General features: G+C 41.1%; 1 protein-coding gene across 1 annotated transcript; it reads right to left on the reverse strand.

Moving 5' to 3' along the window:
• Positions 1 to 13,470: 13,470 nt before the first annotated feature.
• LOC148037149 (germin-like protein subfamily 3 member 3) lies at positions 13,471 to 15,001 on the reverse strand. The gene has a single exon (XM_087677247.1). The coding sequence runs from the start codon at positions 14,797 to 14,799 to the stop codon at positions 14,050 to 14,052; it is 750 nt and encodes a 249-aa protein (XP_087533373.1). The 5' UTR covers positions 14,800 to 15,001; the 3' UTR covers positions 13,471 to 14,049.
• Between the last annotated feature and the right edge of the window lie 3,302 nt (positions 15,002 to 18,303).

Consider the following 18,303-nt stretch of genomic DNA (forward strand, 5'->3'; position numbering starts at 1 on the left):
AAAGGAGAACCCTTTGTTATAGCCAGAAAGTAATTCTCAAATGACGAGATTCTCAAGCTGTTACAAAAGCAAACCAAAGAGGTCCTCGATGTCAAGAAGGTGATTAACACTTCAGGAGTGTCTTTCTCAATGATCAGTGATTCTTTTTGCCAAGACACCATCTCACTATTTGTCCAAGGAGCTCTTCACAGCTTCCAGGATGGTGTTAAAAGGGGTTGCCATTGACTGGAGTACTTACCTTCTTACGAAGATGGACCAACATTTTGTCAAAGTGACTAGAGGGAATGTTACCAACATAACTTATGGATCGTATTTATATGCTTTCTTGATATACTCAGGCCTTAAGAAGGGTGTGCTATCCCCTCATCCATTTGATCCAGTTCCTCCCCCTCCACCTGCAGAGGATTCAGAGCCCATTGACATAGGGAATCTTGATTCCCCTCCTCCATTGGTCATTCAATGGAAGCGTTTGAAGTGTGTAGTAGAGAAAGTTCCACCAATCATTCGTTTAGTAACAGTTCTTACTACCTCTCAAAGTGACCTTCATGCCTACCTCACATGCAACAACTTATTCAGGGCACATCGAGAGTGTTCTTTGGAAATATTAGTTTCTTCGCTAAATAGTTTAGTGTCAAAGGATGCCATTCCTTTCCTTTGTAACGACATCCAGAGTTCTATTGAACTCTCAGTGATAGCTTGTGTTCAACAGTTATATGCTTCTTTCTATGAAGAATTGATGCAATCCAAAGACCAGATGCATACGGCAACCATAGAGTTAGCCTCTACTAAGGACACTCTTGCTGATCTGTTTAAGCAGATGGAGCAGCAGACACAAATGATTGACACCCAGAGAGAAAAAATATATTCTTTGAAAATTCAGCTAGCAAAGGGTCGGTCAAAGGTCACTAGAGTTTTGAAAGAGGAAGAGAAAATGTCTAAAGAAGCTTAAGAGTTTAAGACTCTTTTAGATATGAAAATCTTAGCTTTGCAGACTACATTGGAATCCCAAGCTTCCTAGATTCAGCAGTTGCAGGACCAACTGGCACAGTCACGGTCCGTTCCTCCAAGCCCCAATGTTCCTATGATTCCTTCTCTATCTCAACAAGACTTGGCAGTTCTCTAGAGACAGGCCACATTATGTCCATTGTTTGAAGATAAAGTGAAAAGATTGCAGTCCAGGATGGATTATTATGGTCTACATTTGAGCAATTTAAGGAGTATGTTTCTCCGGACCATTTCTTTTTTGTCCACTATCAGTTGTTACAGAAGTTGGCCTTCTATATTAAGCTCTCAACGATGGATCTCCCTCTTCCAGAGGATGGTCGGAGTGAGGCTTGGTCTTTTGATTTACTGAGAGAAGTTGTCCGTATGGTCTTTGAAGGTTTTGTGATAACGGATACTATGTTGCTATCTTATATGTATCTACGAGGTGATTTGTTAATTTCAGATGATGTAGATCTAGCTTGGTATGTGGGGGATGTGATCTTACAAGCTTCCTTATATGTCAACTATTTGGAGTTGAGGATAGATGACATGTTCCAGTGCTATTCTTCTAAAGTGGCTACTTGCCCTTACATTTCATGGAATTCAATGATTGATTCTGTAGTCCTGACCCAATACCAAAACACAGCTTCTACTTATGTGCAGAGCACTAACCAACTGAGGGTGGATCTCCTAGCTTATCTTTCCAAGAACCATCCATTTGATTCATCCTTCTTTGATGCCTACCATCCACGATCTATTTTAGGTCCCTATATTCCTAGCTTATTGTACTACCAACAAATGGCCCATCGCTATGATACTTATTTTTCCCTTTATCAATCCAACTTAGTAGCTATCTTACCTCTCCTTTTTCAACCTGAGGTTTTTCCTCAAATTCCAATCTTTACCTATTGTTCTTTCATTGAAGATTGAGTCCTTTCTCCTTCCCCGCCATGTCCTTCTCCATCTATCCATATACCTTCTACTTTTCCTGATTATCAATTGACACATTTCCTAACTGATTCGCTTAAATTTTTAGCCACTCCTTCTTTAGCTTATTCCTCATTTTATTTAGCTTATTCCTCATTTTATGATTTTGCCTACCCATCTCTTTATCCTCTTTTACTTATTCTACTTTCATCTCTTGCCACTTCTATTTCTCAACCCCCTCACTTGGTTAGTGAGTACGAAGGATTTGATCAGCAGATTCTGAGAAGAAGAGGATGGAGCTCAACTGATTCTCTTACGGGACCACAGATTAATTGGCCATTAATTCCAGGAGACTGGACAACTGCTAGTCAAGAATACCAAAATTACCTCTATTTTTATCACCAATATTCACAATCTCTAGATCCTTCAGTGAGATTGACAACTCATTTTTCTTGGCACTTAGCATATATACATAGGCATTCCCATAACGATCAAAAAGACATTCCAAAGCTTTGTATGAATGTTAATGTGAACATTGATTCCCAACAATTGGATGTCCTATATTTTCATGTCCTTTGTCTACCTAGCAGATACATTGTTTTGCTAGAACGGATGTGCTACCTTCAGTTCTTTCAAAATCCTCCCAAGACATTTGTGGATGAGTCCTTATCCATGGATCGTTTTTGTAATCACCAAGTCTTCAAGAGAGATCACCTTCATTGATGCCTTTGCAATGTATTTTGGATGATTCTTAATGATATATATCTCTCTTTTTGGAGGTGTCATTCAGGTGGTTGTGTTTGTGTGTGTGTTGTATTAATTTGTATGTGATGAGTTCTTGCTAGTTGAATAATTTGTTCAAGAGCTCTCTTTTCAACTATTGATGGTGATGGTGGATGGCAAGCCTACGATGGAGAATTGAAGAACCTCTTATATCCTTTACAAAATTTTCATGAATTTTTATTGTTTATCATATGTGTGAATGAATAACGAAGTTTTCCTTTAGTAGTATTCTTTTCTAGAGATATAGGTGATAAGTTGGGGTCGTGGTGGAGTGATTGTTGAAGATACTCAAGAAGATTAAATTGAGCTCTTTACTAAACTTACATTCTTCTTTTCCTTAGGTCGCGAGGACGCTTCCTTTCTAAGTGTGGGGATATGTTGAGAGTGGGAAAAAAAAGAATTTTTGATTGAATTTTGTTATTTTTAAGGTCTGAATGGTTGATTTTGATGGATTTACAGTGATGTATGGTTGTTAATGGAAGTGTTTGAGAGTGTTTTGGATGATATTGATTATGTTTTGGAAGTTCATGATGATTTTCAGTGGAAATATGAAGCTCTGTGATGTTCTGATAGGTTCTGTTAAGGTTCTGATTGGTTCTCATATCTTCTGTATAGCCTTTGTTTTGTTCTGATTTTCTTTCGTATGAAGCATGGATTGATGATTGACGAAGGTTGAAATATTTTGAAAGCTTATTGAATAGTTTTTGATAGTTTGGAATGATTTTAGTATTAGTTATGAGGATTTGATGTTCTTTGATGACCTTCTGTAACCCTTTATAGAGCCTCTGTATCTACTTTGTCTCTGTTCTGTATGTGCTCTGTTCTGTTCTATTCTGTAGATCTTCTATAAGCATTCTGTAGAATGTATGTGTGACTTTGGGAAAGTTTTCTAACTTTTGGAAAGGATGAATCTAAGTTCAAAAGAGATAAAAAAAATGAAAGAAGCAGTTGCTGAAGACTGAAGAGAAGACTTGAGTGACAGTGACAATAGTAAGCTATGAAGAGACACTGTAGTGGCTCTGGTGCCTCTTCACATCAGACATACCTCTTGGGAGGTGCATCCAAGACCTAAGAAGGATTATTGAGAGTCATTATTGAGTATTATTGTGAGGAGATGATGTACTTGAGAGAGAGAGAGAGAGCCAGAGAGAGCCAATTCTATCAAAATAGTGTAATTGTATATGAGAGATTAAGAGAGAGAACTATGAAGACATTAAAGATGAATACTATGTGATTTATTTCCATTCAAAAATGGTGTATGTTTTAATGTTCCTTGTTCTATTGATGGATTCTATGAACATGATGAAGATTATGGTTGATTCTATCAAATCTGTGGGAGATATCTACTATGATGCTGCGTGAAGAATTGCAATTTTCTTTGTTTTGGTCATCAAAAGAATGAAATAAAAGCTTGTTGATGTTACAAGATCAATTTTCTTGCAGTAGAACCCCATTTTCCTTGGTGTCTCTCTTGGGGCTCCAACACCATTGTGACTAGTAAGAGAAGATTAAGCATACCTTGTACGAGATGGAAAGGAAAGCACACAAAAGACAAGAGGTACAAGAGGAAAGAAACCAGGGAGAAGACGTCAAAGCCAATCGTAGGAAGAAGATGTGAGGCTTGTCAGAGCCAACCGCAGATGACAACGTGGAGAGGATGGAGGAACACAACTCATGAGACCGATTTACTGAGAAGCGTGTCCATACTGTTCATTTAACACCTCTTGAAGTGACCCACATCAAGTTTGTTATGGGCCACGGCCTCGATGGGAGCTCATTCTTTATTATTATTATTATTATTTAGAGAAATAGAATTTGATTAAAATGAAAAAAAAAGAAATTACAAAGTGCCATGAGAAAGCTCCATGGCGAGACTCTAAGTAGCAACATATACTAACCATGCAGGCAGGCTCAGAACCAAGCACATAATAGGAATCAAACCCAATATGGAATGTACATAATAGGCTCACAACTAAGCACATAATAGGATTTGTTTGTAGACAAAACACAAGAAATGAATATCAAATTTTCTAATAAGCTTGAAGTTGAGGTTGCGATCATGATGAATAGACTTTCCCTTTCCCCTTCTAAAGAGAATCAAGGCACCCTAATGTCACAGGGGTTCAACCTAGCACTGGGGTAGAGTCTATCCCAAGATTGTTGCATAAGATTATTCTTTTTTCGTTGAAGGTAGTAGCTCATTCCTTATTTTTGTTTTTTTTCATTGCAAGTACATGAAGTTTAGAAAGCCTGGTTTTGAGCTTATCGTTTGATAAGTGGTTTTGGATTTTTATTTTTTAATTTTTAAAAAAGACTAAGCACAAGGTAAGTTACTTCTTTGTATTGCCGCATGTTCCTTGCCTCTTCGTGTTTGTGTTGCTCCCCTCTTGGGCCATCAGGGTGCAAGAGAGACCCCTCAATCCGTCAACCATGTCCCCCTCGCCCTATTATAACCTCCCCTTCTTGGGCCATCATGGTTTGATGCAAGGCTCAAGGACCTTCTTGGTCTGATGCAAGGCCCAAGGACTTACTGTCATATGCTTACAGATGCCACAAAGAAAAGGCCAACCACAACAAAGCCTCGCGTCAGACCAAGGTCATGTCTGCCAATGACATCTCAATAGTGGCAATCCTCTTCTTTCATTCTATGTGGATTGTGATCTTCCAAGTAAATCCAATGTACAAGTTGACAAGCTTCTCAATCATGGGAAAAAGTGCATGCACTGTACATATATGTACATTCGATAGAGGTATATCAAAGATTGGTTTGAAATCTTTGTTGAACTGCTGACAATTAGGCGCCTTCTTTCACCACTTTGAATCAAGTGTTTTTGCATCCTCCATGAAATGCAAGCAAAAAAGGGTGATTGGGCCTCTGTTACAATTACATAAGCACTTTAGAGTCTTCAAGTGTGATGCAAGATGCCAAGTAACTTGAATTTTGCCCCTATTTGGAACCAATAGTGTCGTCTTTCTTTTCATTTGAGAATTAATAACATTTGATAGTGGAGTCTTTTGAAAGACCCATTCCAATGCTTCATAATTCTCTGACACAACAAGAAATGTCCCAAGCCACCATAAATTCATTTTGAACTATACACTGAAGTAACCTGGATTATCCTTTGGCATGTTTTCCATTGCCGTGTGAATCAATGTAATGGCTACCCTCTTCATCGTAACTTGTTTCAAAATCTAACATTCATCCATCTTTAATGTAAAGTTTATTAGAGTTGAGAGAAAGAGATATGGAGACAAAGGCATAGGCACCAGGGTAGCAGACATGCTCCCTTCAATTCATTCCATTCCATCAACAAATTCTCGAAAGTCAACTATATGTACTACACACATGCAAAACCAAGTGACCTAGTACTAACTATGGTTAAGTCAATGTGACTTAATCTTATTCACTAAGGTAAAACAACTGATAGAAGACTAATAAACTTGAATTTCAACACTCCCTCTCAAGCTCAAGTAGGGTACTTCACTCCAAGGAGTTCTCTGAAATGCACAAACTTATCTTTACCCAATGACTTGGTAAAGATATCTGCAACTTGGTCTTTTGTCCTCACATGGACCAAATCAATGTCTCCTGCAATCACTTTTTCTCTAATAAAGTGATAGTGTACCTCAATGTGCTTAGTCCTAACATGATAGATAGAATTAGTGGCTAGGAGCACACTACTCATGTTGTCACAATAGAGTGTGACATGCTTGACTTCCTCCATGCCCAAATCATTTAGAAGCTTCATGAGCCATGCTTCCTCACATACGGCTAGCACCTCTATACTCTCCTCAGTACTAGAGAGTGCAACTATAGGTTTCTTCTTACTGCTCCAGCTGACCATACTACTACCAATGGACAATGCATACCCACTAGTAAATCTCGTGTCATAGGTACTTCCTGCCCAGTTAGCATTTGTATATCCTATAAGCTCCAAAGGCTTACCATGCTCATAGAATAGACCATAATCTACTTCTCCAACAACCAAGTACCATGAGGTGTAGAGACAACCTCAATCCCAAGGAAATATTTTAGTTCACCCAGATCTTTGACCTAAAATTCAGCATGTAACATTTGCTTGATCTCTCCAATTCCTATGACATCATCACCTGTAATGATCAAGTCATCCACATAGATGACTAATATCACATAGCCAGTGCTTATCTTCTTTGTGAATAGGGCATGATCAACCTTACCCATAGTAAAACAAGTTTTTGTAAGCATGCACTTATCTTAGCATTCCAAGCTCTAGGTGCTTGCTTCAGCCTATATAACGCTTTCTTCAATCTACACACATATGTAGGAAAATCTAGATCTACATAGCCCTCAGGCTGATCCATGTATACTTCCTCAACCAAATCACCATTGACAAAAGAATTCTTCACATCCATCTAATACATACTCCATCCTTTAGATGCTGCCAAAGCAATCACTATCCTCATAGTTGCCATTTTAACAACAGGGCTGAATGTCTCCTCATAATCAAGACCATATTTTCGTGCATACCCTTTTGCCATAAGTCTTGCCTTGTATCTTTTCAATTTGCCATCTGATTTACACTTCACTTTGTATACCCATTTTCAACCAATATACATTTTTTCCTCAAGAAAATCAACCAAGTCGCAAGTGTCATCTTCAGCTAATGCTGAATATCCTCATTCATTGCCTTGCACCAATGATCATCCAAGATAGCTTTAGAAAACTTTGTGGGTTCCTTGAAGCTAGTGACTTTTGCCATAAATGCATAGTGCCTCACCGTATAACCACTGTATGTAAGCCTATTCCATAGGCTTGCTGACTCTTTCTGATCTCCTCAAGTGAGGTGCCGTATGAGAATCTCCTCTCTCATGAGGTGGTACATATCTATGTCTCACACCAGGAGTTAGAACTGATGGAATACCAAACTCACTATCCAAGCTGTTAGTGCCAGGTAAATCATAACCACAAGTGAGTGGCCCTGTAACATCATCAAGTTTGCCTTTTTCTTTATCTACATTTCTCCCCCTCACTGACATACCCGTGTCAATGGACAAAGATGTTGAAGTCGTCAATCTACTTGTCCAAGGACTAACTAACGAAGTAGCATCTTTAGAAGGCCCATAAAATTCTACACTTTCATTTGTACCTACATGTACATGAGTCTCCTAACACACATCATCATTATTCAGAAATGTGATCTTCTTCTCATGCCATGATTTCAGCTCATCAAATACCACATCTCTTGAGACTAATGTCTCATAAGTAGAAGGGTTGTAGCATTTGTACACTTTCCTATCTTGTGCATACCCAATAAAGATGGCATTTTTTGCCTTTGGATCAAGCTTCTTCCTCTTTTCATTTGGAACATGTACATATGCCAAGCATCCAAAAACCTTAAGATGGCTAATGTTTGACTTTATCCCATAAAGCCTCTCATGAGGAGTCACCTCATGTATCCCTACTGTTGGTGTACGATTCATGACATACACTGCAATCATTACAGTCTCTGCCCAATATAGATTTGGTAGGCTTTTCTTATTCAACATGGCTCTAGCCGATTCCATGATCACCCTATTTTTCATTTCTGCCACACCATTTTGTTGTGGCGTGTACTTGCATGTCAATTGCCTTTTAATCCTATGGGCTGCCAAAAGTGATCAAAGTCCTTAGAAACATGTTCTCCACCACTATCAAATCTCAAGCATGAGACGTAGCATGCCAATTCTTTCTCCACATGTCTCTTGAAATCTTGAAAAGTATCCATGACATCACTCTTGTGCTGTAATGATCTAGTAGTAGTGCTTACATGCCTCATAAATGGAAGCCTTGATTGCTTTTCAAATTGACATGATTGACATACATGTCCCAATTTTGCATGCTTGAACTTAGGGAGTCCAAGTACAACTTGCTTATGCTGCATATTCTTTAGCTTTTGAACATTTACATGACTGATCCTTTTATGGCATATCTCAATGTCCCTTATTGCAACATTGTCATGTGAGGACATAGAAACATTCAATGCTGGAATTTTTGTATCCAATGTAAACATCCTGCCATTTCTTTTGCCTTTAGCAATGACTTTGCATCATTGACCATACTTTTCAATATATCATCCATCTCTATTGAATCTAACTTGTAGATTTCATTCAGCCATTTATCCCATAGAAAGCAAGTTTTTGGTTATGGAGGGTACATGTAGCACATCATAGAGACTCTTTTTCCTATCACCATGCATCATCAAGGGAACAGTACCTGTATACATAATGTCATGTTGCGTATCATCCCTTGTGCAAACATATCAATGAGCACCTTGTGCCAATGTGTCAAACCACTCTCCATGATGAGTAATGTGGTTAGATGCCCCTAAGTCTATATACCATACATCATCTGCTTTGCCCTGTGTAGGCAACCCTTTCTTCACATGTTGCATAGCAAACAACCTGTCATCCTCCTACATACCACTAGAAGAAGCATAACTACCATGTTGCCTCCCTCTTGCTTTCTGATCATTCTGCTTCTTGTAGCAATCCTTAGCTACATGCCCATATTTGCCACAATAATGGGAATCCTTATTTACATTTGATTGCTTTCCATGAGTCCTTTGAGGCTGATGCCAAGTGCCTCTTTCTCTAGGTGAATAACCTCCTCTTCCACGAGCATTTGAGGCACCTCTATTTGCTTGAGGCTTCCTATTTTTCCATCCAATAGCTTGCTGTCCATGGGCTGCATATGCATTTTCAACACCTCTTTCCCTAAAATTTGATCTTCTTATTCCACCTCTACCACTTTGATTGGAGTAGAAGACACTGTCCCTGCTGTTTTTAGACCCACTGAAACTTGTATTAAGTCCAAGATTCACTTCTTCATGCAATAGAAGTGCCACAAGTTCATCAAAGTCAGGCTGCTCTTGACGTACTGAAATGGAACTATCAAATTGCTTATACTCCTTTCCAAGTCCATGGAGGGTAGTAGCCACCAAATCATCATCCTCAACTTCAGCTCCAATTGAGCCTAGTTGTTCTGCAATGGATCTAATCTCATTGACATAGTCTTCAATAGACCTTGCATTCCTGGATATGTAGCTGAATTTTTGTTTCAGTTGTGTCTTTCTCACATGAGTGACATGCCCATAATTCTTCATCAATAAGTCCCAAGCAACTTTTGGGGAAGTACAGTTCGCAATTTGCATAGCCTTTGTGTCTGATACACATAATGACAACCAATGCAAGACCTTGCTGGCTTTTGCCAACCAAGTCATGTGTGCCTTTAATTGATCATGTGTTGGAGGTCTATCCTTCGGTAGCTTGGGCTCATCTTCAAGACTTGCGACTAGGTCCCAATAGCCTCTTCCAATTAAGAAATTAGACATCCTGAATTTTCATAAAACAAAATTGTTGTAGTCATGCTTTTCACCAACTATATGAGTGATAGTATCCTTCTCTCATGTGTTTGCCATTTTCAAGTTCTTCAGCACAAACTGTTAACAATCAGCCCCACTGCAAAATGGAAAACCTACATTGTGTATGGCTATGTAGACATGTGAGCAACAAATTAGGCAAAAGAAAGCCACTAGCCATATTTGTACTACCCAGACACTTGCTCAGCAATTTATTTCAGATGTTTTGAACCATGGTAAAATACATACATATCAGCTGTATTTGTTGAGATCAGATGTTCCTTGTCCCCTCTTACAGTCAATCCAATTGAGCTCATAGCTGGGGATTGTTCTACTGTTGCATCTCCACGTCACTTCGACAGCTCATCAGGTGCTGCATTGCTTCCAAGCTCCATGGCATTTGCATCTACCTCATGTGATGCAGCGCAAGGCCTCTCTACAGACGCCCTCGAACCAAGGGAGTTGCAGCTAGTGGAATAGCCTTATTTAACTACACCTACTCAGGTCGGCGGCCAGTTTCTATTAGATTGTATAGCAACCTCAGGAGGTCTTGATGCACCATTGCCATAGCTTCTTCTCCTGTGTAGTTCTAGCCTTGATTAGCACATTTTCTGTGGTAAGCATCCATGGCCATAGCTTTCTAGGCCTGCTCCAAACGGTCTAATACAATTTTGCATAGCCACACCTTGCATGTGTTTTGTGTATTCAATGCTCATACTACCTGCATCTCCACCGTTATTTCCTTCTCATGGGCAACTCCTTAGGCTGTTCTACGTCTGGAGAGCGCCTCCTCTCTGCCACCCGTGATGTGATTTGGTTGAAGCACGGGTGCTCTTGGGATTTAATCCGCCGCTTTCCAAGTCCTCTACATTCGGCGCACTCAAATCACTACACTTTGCAAGTGCACCTTATCATTTGGGCAGCTCAGCTTCAGTGCTCCTTATCGCCTTAGCTATAGCAACATATTTCATCTTCTCCCAAGAGTATAGAGGAGACAAAGAGGCATTAATGGAAGACCTCGGAGTTCTTTCTGAGAGGCTCCGCAAGGGGAGTATCCCTTTATATATCGGTCTCCATGCCCTTCTCATATCTATTTGCTTGCCTTATGCCGTGGTGATGGAGACCGGGGCCGTGTACCTTTTTTGGCTTCTTTCATGGTGTTCTAAGTGTCTTTGCAGCCAAGATCTTGAGCTCTTCTTTGTCTTTCTGGATCGACAGGATTGTATTTCAAAGCTCTGATACCATATTAGAGTTGAGAGAAAGAGACATGGAGACAAAGGCACAGGCACCAGGGTAGTAGACATGCTCCCTTCAATTCATTCCATTCCATCAACACAATCTCGAAAGTAAACTGTATGTGCTACACACATACAAAACCAAGTGACCTACTACTAACCATGGTTAAGTTAGTGTGGCTTAACCTTATTCACTAAGGTAAAACAACTGACAGAAGACTAATGAGCTTGAATCTCAATAAAGTTCAATATGCCATTTGTCTCTGCATGTGAGATGTTGTAAAACTCAACCATTCGGACCTGTATTATCTCCAAATCCATGAAGATAATGTTGTATTCGTCATAGATAACCAGACCCTGTTTTTCCTAAAACTCTCAATTGATGTGATAGGGCTTTCCAACATACTCCTCCTACTTTAAGTTAAGATATTTTCAAAGTCTCCAGATTGCTGTAGTTGTGGGTAGGAGCTTTGGCTTGATACCCTGTGATTTAAATAAACTTGTAATCTCTTTTTGTAAGAAACCATAGCCATTGGGACTTATACCACTCTCATCTATGGTGCTCTGTATACCCTCCAGAGAAACCATGTTCTCACTCACAAATCACTCAACAACTTGCCTTTGCACTACCTTAAACTTCTTCTCCTATATGAGTTCTTCTAGAACTTTTGAGCTAACAAGTGCTTATGTCGCTTTGCAAGGTTGACATCAGGGTTACAATTTTCATTGTTTGGCTGTAGCACATCCCTAAACAAGAGGGACAATTTAAAGCAAGGAGACATAATAACAAAAAAGCACAGTGTAGTAAGACAAGAGATTCCTAACCTTATAGCCCTTATTCGTTTCTTCATACCTCTAGAGCCCACCTTCAAATCCTCTATATTCTTTAGCTCTCATTTCCTTTGTCCAGGGCTAAGCAATGTTTGTTTTTGTCTCAAAATTTGTATCTGCTTGTTCAGCCTTTCTATCTCCTGTTGTTGGGCTTCGATCTTTTCTTCTTGGAGGTTGCATTCCACCTTTAAGTTATTGATGGTTCTACTCTTGATGTGCATCATTGCACTCTCCATTGTAGGTGTTGTAGAGATAGCTTTGCAATAGCCAAGAAGGCCATTCTTGCCATCTTCGACAAACCTAAGAAGTGTAGTCGGGTTGGAAAAGGGTGGGGTGCTAATAGTGTGAGGATCTTTGGGATAAAGAGAACCATCACACCAAAGGTCCACATGCCTTGCTCCTCCCTCACGTAGTTGCATCTTCACTATTTCTGAGATGTAATTTCCTCCCCTCCTTTTTTGTAATGGGGCATAAGCATTCTCTATGTCTATGTGGAGGTGATACTTGGCATTGATGTTGAGAGGAGGTTGCTACATGTTCTTGTCCACCATTGCACCTATGTGTGGTGACATCTGTGAGTTTGTATTTGCCATTGCACATATGTGTGGTGGATTTTGCACCATTGCTACAAAAGCAGGAAACTTTAGAAGAAACTCTTACTTTTCAACAATTTTGAATTTGGGGCATTTAATGATGTTGCTTTTACCTTAGGAAAGAAGCTGATTTAGTATCTCAACCATTTGGTACAAATGGGGACACTTTTTGGCCCAAAAATGAGAAAATGTGCTATTCTTCTAGAGAGAGAAAGTTCAAGGTTGTATTTTCTTAGAGGGCCCGTTTTTTACCATTAAAATTCTCTAATGTGTGCATAATACATCGAACAGTACACACACTCAAAAACAAAACACATACAAAAAGATGAGAGATGCCTAAAAGGTTAGTAAAGTGAACCAAAAAGCAAGGTGATCCATTAATGCATAAAGGAGTAGATGTTTCTAGAAAAATAAAAAATGATCTTGAATACATAGAACCTAAAGAAATTGGCATATACTAAATTGGGCATAACTCTTTGTTTTGAACTCTATTCGGAGTGAGCCAAGAATTTGCTCAAAAGGGCATGAGTAGGTTCACGACAAAGTCAACAATCTATGATCCACTTTCCCCCTTGTTTGATCTAATTCTACTTTGAAAGCCTCCCTTTTTGAATCACAAGTTAGAGTGATCAAAATTGCACTACAACAATGATAGCTTTAGAGCAATTATTAAACACAACAATGGTTTCTTTGGTGGTTATGGTGGATCCTCATTAATTATCCAAAAAGAAAATTTTGACATGCCCACAAGAGAGGCCTATGATTATTATGTGATAGCTAGCTCTCACTCTGCTGAAGCAAGAACACAAGTTCTTCATTGCTTGTCAACTGAATAAGGGCTTGATGAAAAGTGTTCAACCAAAAATTTATCTTGGCATCAAATAGGGTTGCTCATTGCCCTACGCATTCGGTACATATATATGATAGAGGGTGCTGGACATAGATGGTGCATCCACCAAATTGAATGACATCAACACGAAATAACACGTGGTACTTGTATCAAGTTGTAAACATGTAAGGCTTAGTTAATGATGCATTCACCTTTCGTAAGAAGCTCTATGTGAGCAATTAAGTATATCTCACATCCAATATTGCTGAGTGAGGGAATTAACTCTGTGTGCAACACCGAACTGCAATCGATCGAATTTATTGCTATGTAATCCGTCCATTAAAAAAACAACACGTTTCTATATATATATAAATGGATTTATATATGTAGACAGCTTCGAGCTAGTAACTGGCGGCTAGCGGCCTAGGCGCAGCTAGCTAGGTAGCTGGGACTATGTGCCAGTTGTTATTGGATAGAGGTAAGCACGTTCGTTAGTTGGTGCCCTGGAAGGTGGCCTTGATGGAGTTGAGCGTAGCGTCGTCGAGGAAGAAGGTCTTGCGGAGGACGGCGTTAGGGATGTCGGGCGTGAACAGGGAGCTGGCCACCACTTGGAAGCCCGGCTGTTGGCTGTTGAGCGCGACGACGGCAGTGGCGGGGCCGGAGCCGACGTTGAGCTGGAAGTGCAGGAGGCCGCGTGGGAAGATCATGACGTCGCCGGGGCTGAGGACCTTGGCGAAGAGCTTGTTAGACGTGTCCACGAAGGCGCAGTAGAGCCTGCCGGACAGCACGAAGATGATCTCGCTGGCCCTGGGGTGCGTGTGGGGCACGATCACCCCGCCCACCGCGAAGTCCAGGCGCGCCATCCCCAGCCCCAGCGTGTTCACGCCCGGAAACTCCTCCACGAACCCAAACGTAGCCGCTGCCAGCACCGGGCTCGCGGTAGCATTGGCCGCTCGGGCCAGACCATGGAACACGAAATCCTCCTCCGTCACGTTCCCCGCATCCTTGCACGGATAGCCATTCACGTTCAGCTGGCGCTGCGACAGGTCGGCCACGCAGTAGTCCTGGAGCGGATCTGCGTCGGAAGCCTGCACTACGCTTATGTAGCGGGCGCACTGTACTATCACAAGCATTGCAGCAATGAACTGCATTAGGTGGCGGCCGCTAGACGTGAAGATGTGGCGGCAGGACCTTCTAGCCCCCGCTATACTACTCTTACTAGCAGGCATCACCGTCGACATTATAATGGCAAGTAAGCGAGCGGATGGTGGATTATATTGTTAATCGTAACGATGTACCGGCACTGCAGGCCGCAGCTGATCAGGGGGCGCTAGTGTACTACAGAGCCTTACAAAGAGAGAGAGCGAGAGAGATGAATGAATGATTAATGGAGGAAAGAGCGAATGATTGATTGATAGAAGTGACGATGAACTGATTGATCACGATCAACAAACCCGCATTTAAACGAAAATCTTCCTTGCACATTAATCTTCCTAGCATGCACGACCCACTTATCCTTGACTCGGTCACCGTTACCGTGCCCAATCACAACATGCTAACCCAAAGCCCGGGGACGTAGGCTTCCTAGTTTTCTGCACGGAAGCGCCTTGCACCGCGAGACGTTCGACTCTGCGCAAGTAAACAAGACTTTGTGGGTGGCATTCTTTAGAGGAGGACACGAGCACCAGATGGGTGAAGGAAAGTCAAGATAGTGTTAGTGTTGAACATCTCGTGGCGCAAGGCTACGTCCCCGGGCTTTGGGTTAGCATGATGCGATTGGGCACGGTAACGGTGACCGAGTCAAGGATAAGTGGGTCGTGCATGCGAGCAAGATTCATGTGCAAGGAAGGAAGATGAGACACACTATGTATATGTATAAATGCAGGTCTGTTAATCACAACATGCTAACCCAAAGGCCAGGGACGGAGCCTTGCGCCGCGAGACTTCCGACTCTGCGCAAGTAAACAAGATTTTGTGGGTGGCATTCTTTAGATGAGGAGGATAGTGATCGAGGACACGAGCACCAGATGGGTGAAGGAAAGTCAAGATAGTGTTAGTGTTTAACATCCACAAGAATGGATACCAATAGAAAGTAGATCCTAGAACGTTCTAAAGTAAATGAACAATTACAATAAAAATTTTCTACAGTTAAAATTAAAGCAAAAACCAAAGAAACAGAAAGTTATTGAATCGATATCCAAAATGAAACTCTATTGGTATCCAAAATGAAGGTACGCCGTATATGCAATTCATAAGGAACTCTGACACAGAACATGTATCTGTAATACCGACAGGAGAAACGAAAACAAACACACGAAACGAGGAATCGGTTCGGTGCAATCTAAATTTCGCGATTGAATGAAAAGTTGTATTGGTGTCCATTCTTGTGGATGTTCAACACTAACACTATCTGGACTTTCCTTCACCCATCTGGTGCTCGTGTCCTCGATTACTATCCTCCTCCTGATCTAAAGCATGCCACCCACAAAATCTTGTTTAGTTGCGCAGAGTCAAAAGTCTCGTAGCGCAAGGCTACGTCCCCGGGCTTTGGGTTAGCATGTTGTGATTGGGCACGGTATAAATGCGGGTCTGTTGATCATGATCAATCAGTTCTCATCGTCATTTCTATCAATCATTCATTCATTCGCTCCTCCATTAATCATGCATTAATCTCTGTCGCTCTCTCTCTTTGTAAGGTTCTGCAATATACTAGTACGCGTCGATTAGCTGTGGCCTGCCGTGTCGAGACATCATTACAATGAACAATATAATCCACACTACAACAAAAATATTCCATAGATGCACCTGTAGACACAATATTTGAACTCTGTTAAAAAATGTCAGGCGCGTTTATTACCGCGTCTACTGTTGCGTCTAAAAGCATGCTTATAGTGAGACTTACATGCCCATATAGACGCGCGTATTGACGTGCTACATAAATATATAATTATATTTATAAAAAAGTAGATATATTCATATTGTGCGTCTATACACATGTAATTGCGCGTCTAAAAAAGCATTTACTCTGCAAGTTTTTGATGCGAATAGATGCGCATTTTTCTTGCAATTTAGATGCGCTAATAGACGTGTAAAATAGAGGTATGAAAAAAAACCCAGAGAGCATGTGGTTTTTTTTTTCCCCATCAACATCAAATTGTATGCTTAGGGAAAACAGAGAAAGATTATTTCGAAGATTTTTGTACTGAAAACAAAACAATGTTTGTAGAATACGAAATTTCATATATATAGATGAAACGTTTTTACATGATGAGTTCTAGTGCTTGTGACCTCAAGCATGGTCACGATCGCAAGCACTAGCTGAAAGTAATACATATCAAAAATGAAAACTACAAGCCGATGGGAGGCATGCATACATGGGGCTCCTCTACATCTCCTCAGATGAGGCATCATCGTCGCTACAAGCACGGCTGCCTGTGTCGCTACCACTGCCGCCACCGCTACTGCTAGTCCTCCCTTTGCTATCCTCAACTGCATCAGGGTTCGCCTACACAAAGGATTCAGGTATATAGATACCATTACAAACAATAAATTTGAGTTACCTATACTTTTCATGTAAAAAATAAAACATACCTCTTCTGGTTGTGGAATCCTCATGGCACGATTATATTGCTCCTCCGTAATGAGTCCCTCCTCGTAGAAAGCTACCAAGTGGATGCCCGGTTATGACCTCGATGGTAGCCTACCTCTCTAGGAGTAGGTATCCTACCAACGATATGATATTACAAAACAATTTGAATATACAACGTATTAGAACACACTACATAATGAAGTGAAACAAATTACAAAATTTAATTAAAAGAAGAAATCAAATAATACTTACAAACTTATCCTCCCATGAATCCCTGCCACCCGATCCATAATGGGACGATCCCATGGTTGCCATCTGGATACCTCGTGCCTCTGCATGCTGGCGACTTGTCCTTTTCTCTGCTGCTCTCTTCTTGGTCTCTTTCCACTCCATGCGGTGGCAATTGGGTGGTTGGCCATATCTAGGGCGCTCCTGCTCTTCTCTCCGCAAAGACTCCTTGTTGGCGCGCATCATAAGGTGAGACCTCTTGTTATGAAGCGCGTCTCTCACCTTTGACAGTCCCCAATCATCTGAGAATCGTGAATTCTCGGGATTAGGGTACCTCCTATGTACTGCCCGCAATACCTCTTACCACAAACCATTTTTTTGGTGCTTGAAGGGAATCATGCAATCTTTGTATGTGGCATGCACGACACTCCTCAAGTAGGCTATCACTTCCCTCCCCTCAGAGTCATGCAAGATACCACCAACATCAGTGACAGAGTAGTACATTTGTGAAAGCTCACCTCTCTCATTTCCCGGTGAGGGTGATCGAGAGCCACCTCCTAGGCAACCCCCACAAAGCCCTTGACCTTCTCGTCCTCCCACATGACTCTCCCTCCTCCCTCGACGGGCACTATCCTCTACCTCACTCGATGCACGTGCTTCTGCAGATGCACGTGCTTCGGCCGATCTATATACTTCAGCTGATCCCTATGAATCGGCTGACCTGTGTGTATGCATAGTGTGTGGAGTACCTGTTAGTAGAGGTGTACCAAGGTTTGGTGTGCCAAGGTTTTGCATTTGTGTGGCAGTGCTAGGCAAAGATGTGATAGGTGTCCCAGATATGACACTGAAAACCTCCTCTGCAATGGGAGGGCGACCAAGATAATTGGTCATCTTCCCCATGAATTGCTCCTTGTTTGAAAAACCTCCA

The sequence above is a fragment of the Lygodium microphyllum genome, chromosome 4, assembly GCF_053477565.2.
Source record: "Lygodium microphyllum isolate KBCC chromosome 4, Lygodium_microphyllum_v1.1.10, whole genome shotgun sequence".
Taxonomy (NCBI): Eukaryota; Viridiplantae; Streptophyta; class Polypodiopsida; order Schizaeales; family Lygodiaceae; genus Lygodium; species Lygodium microphyllum.

Bases quoted from the DNA above. Each gene is read 5' to 3' on its own strand.
- LOC148037149 (XM_087677247.1), bottom strand. From the start codon at position 14,799: ATGTCGACGGTGATGCCTGCTAGTAAGAGTAGTATAGCGGGGGCTAGA.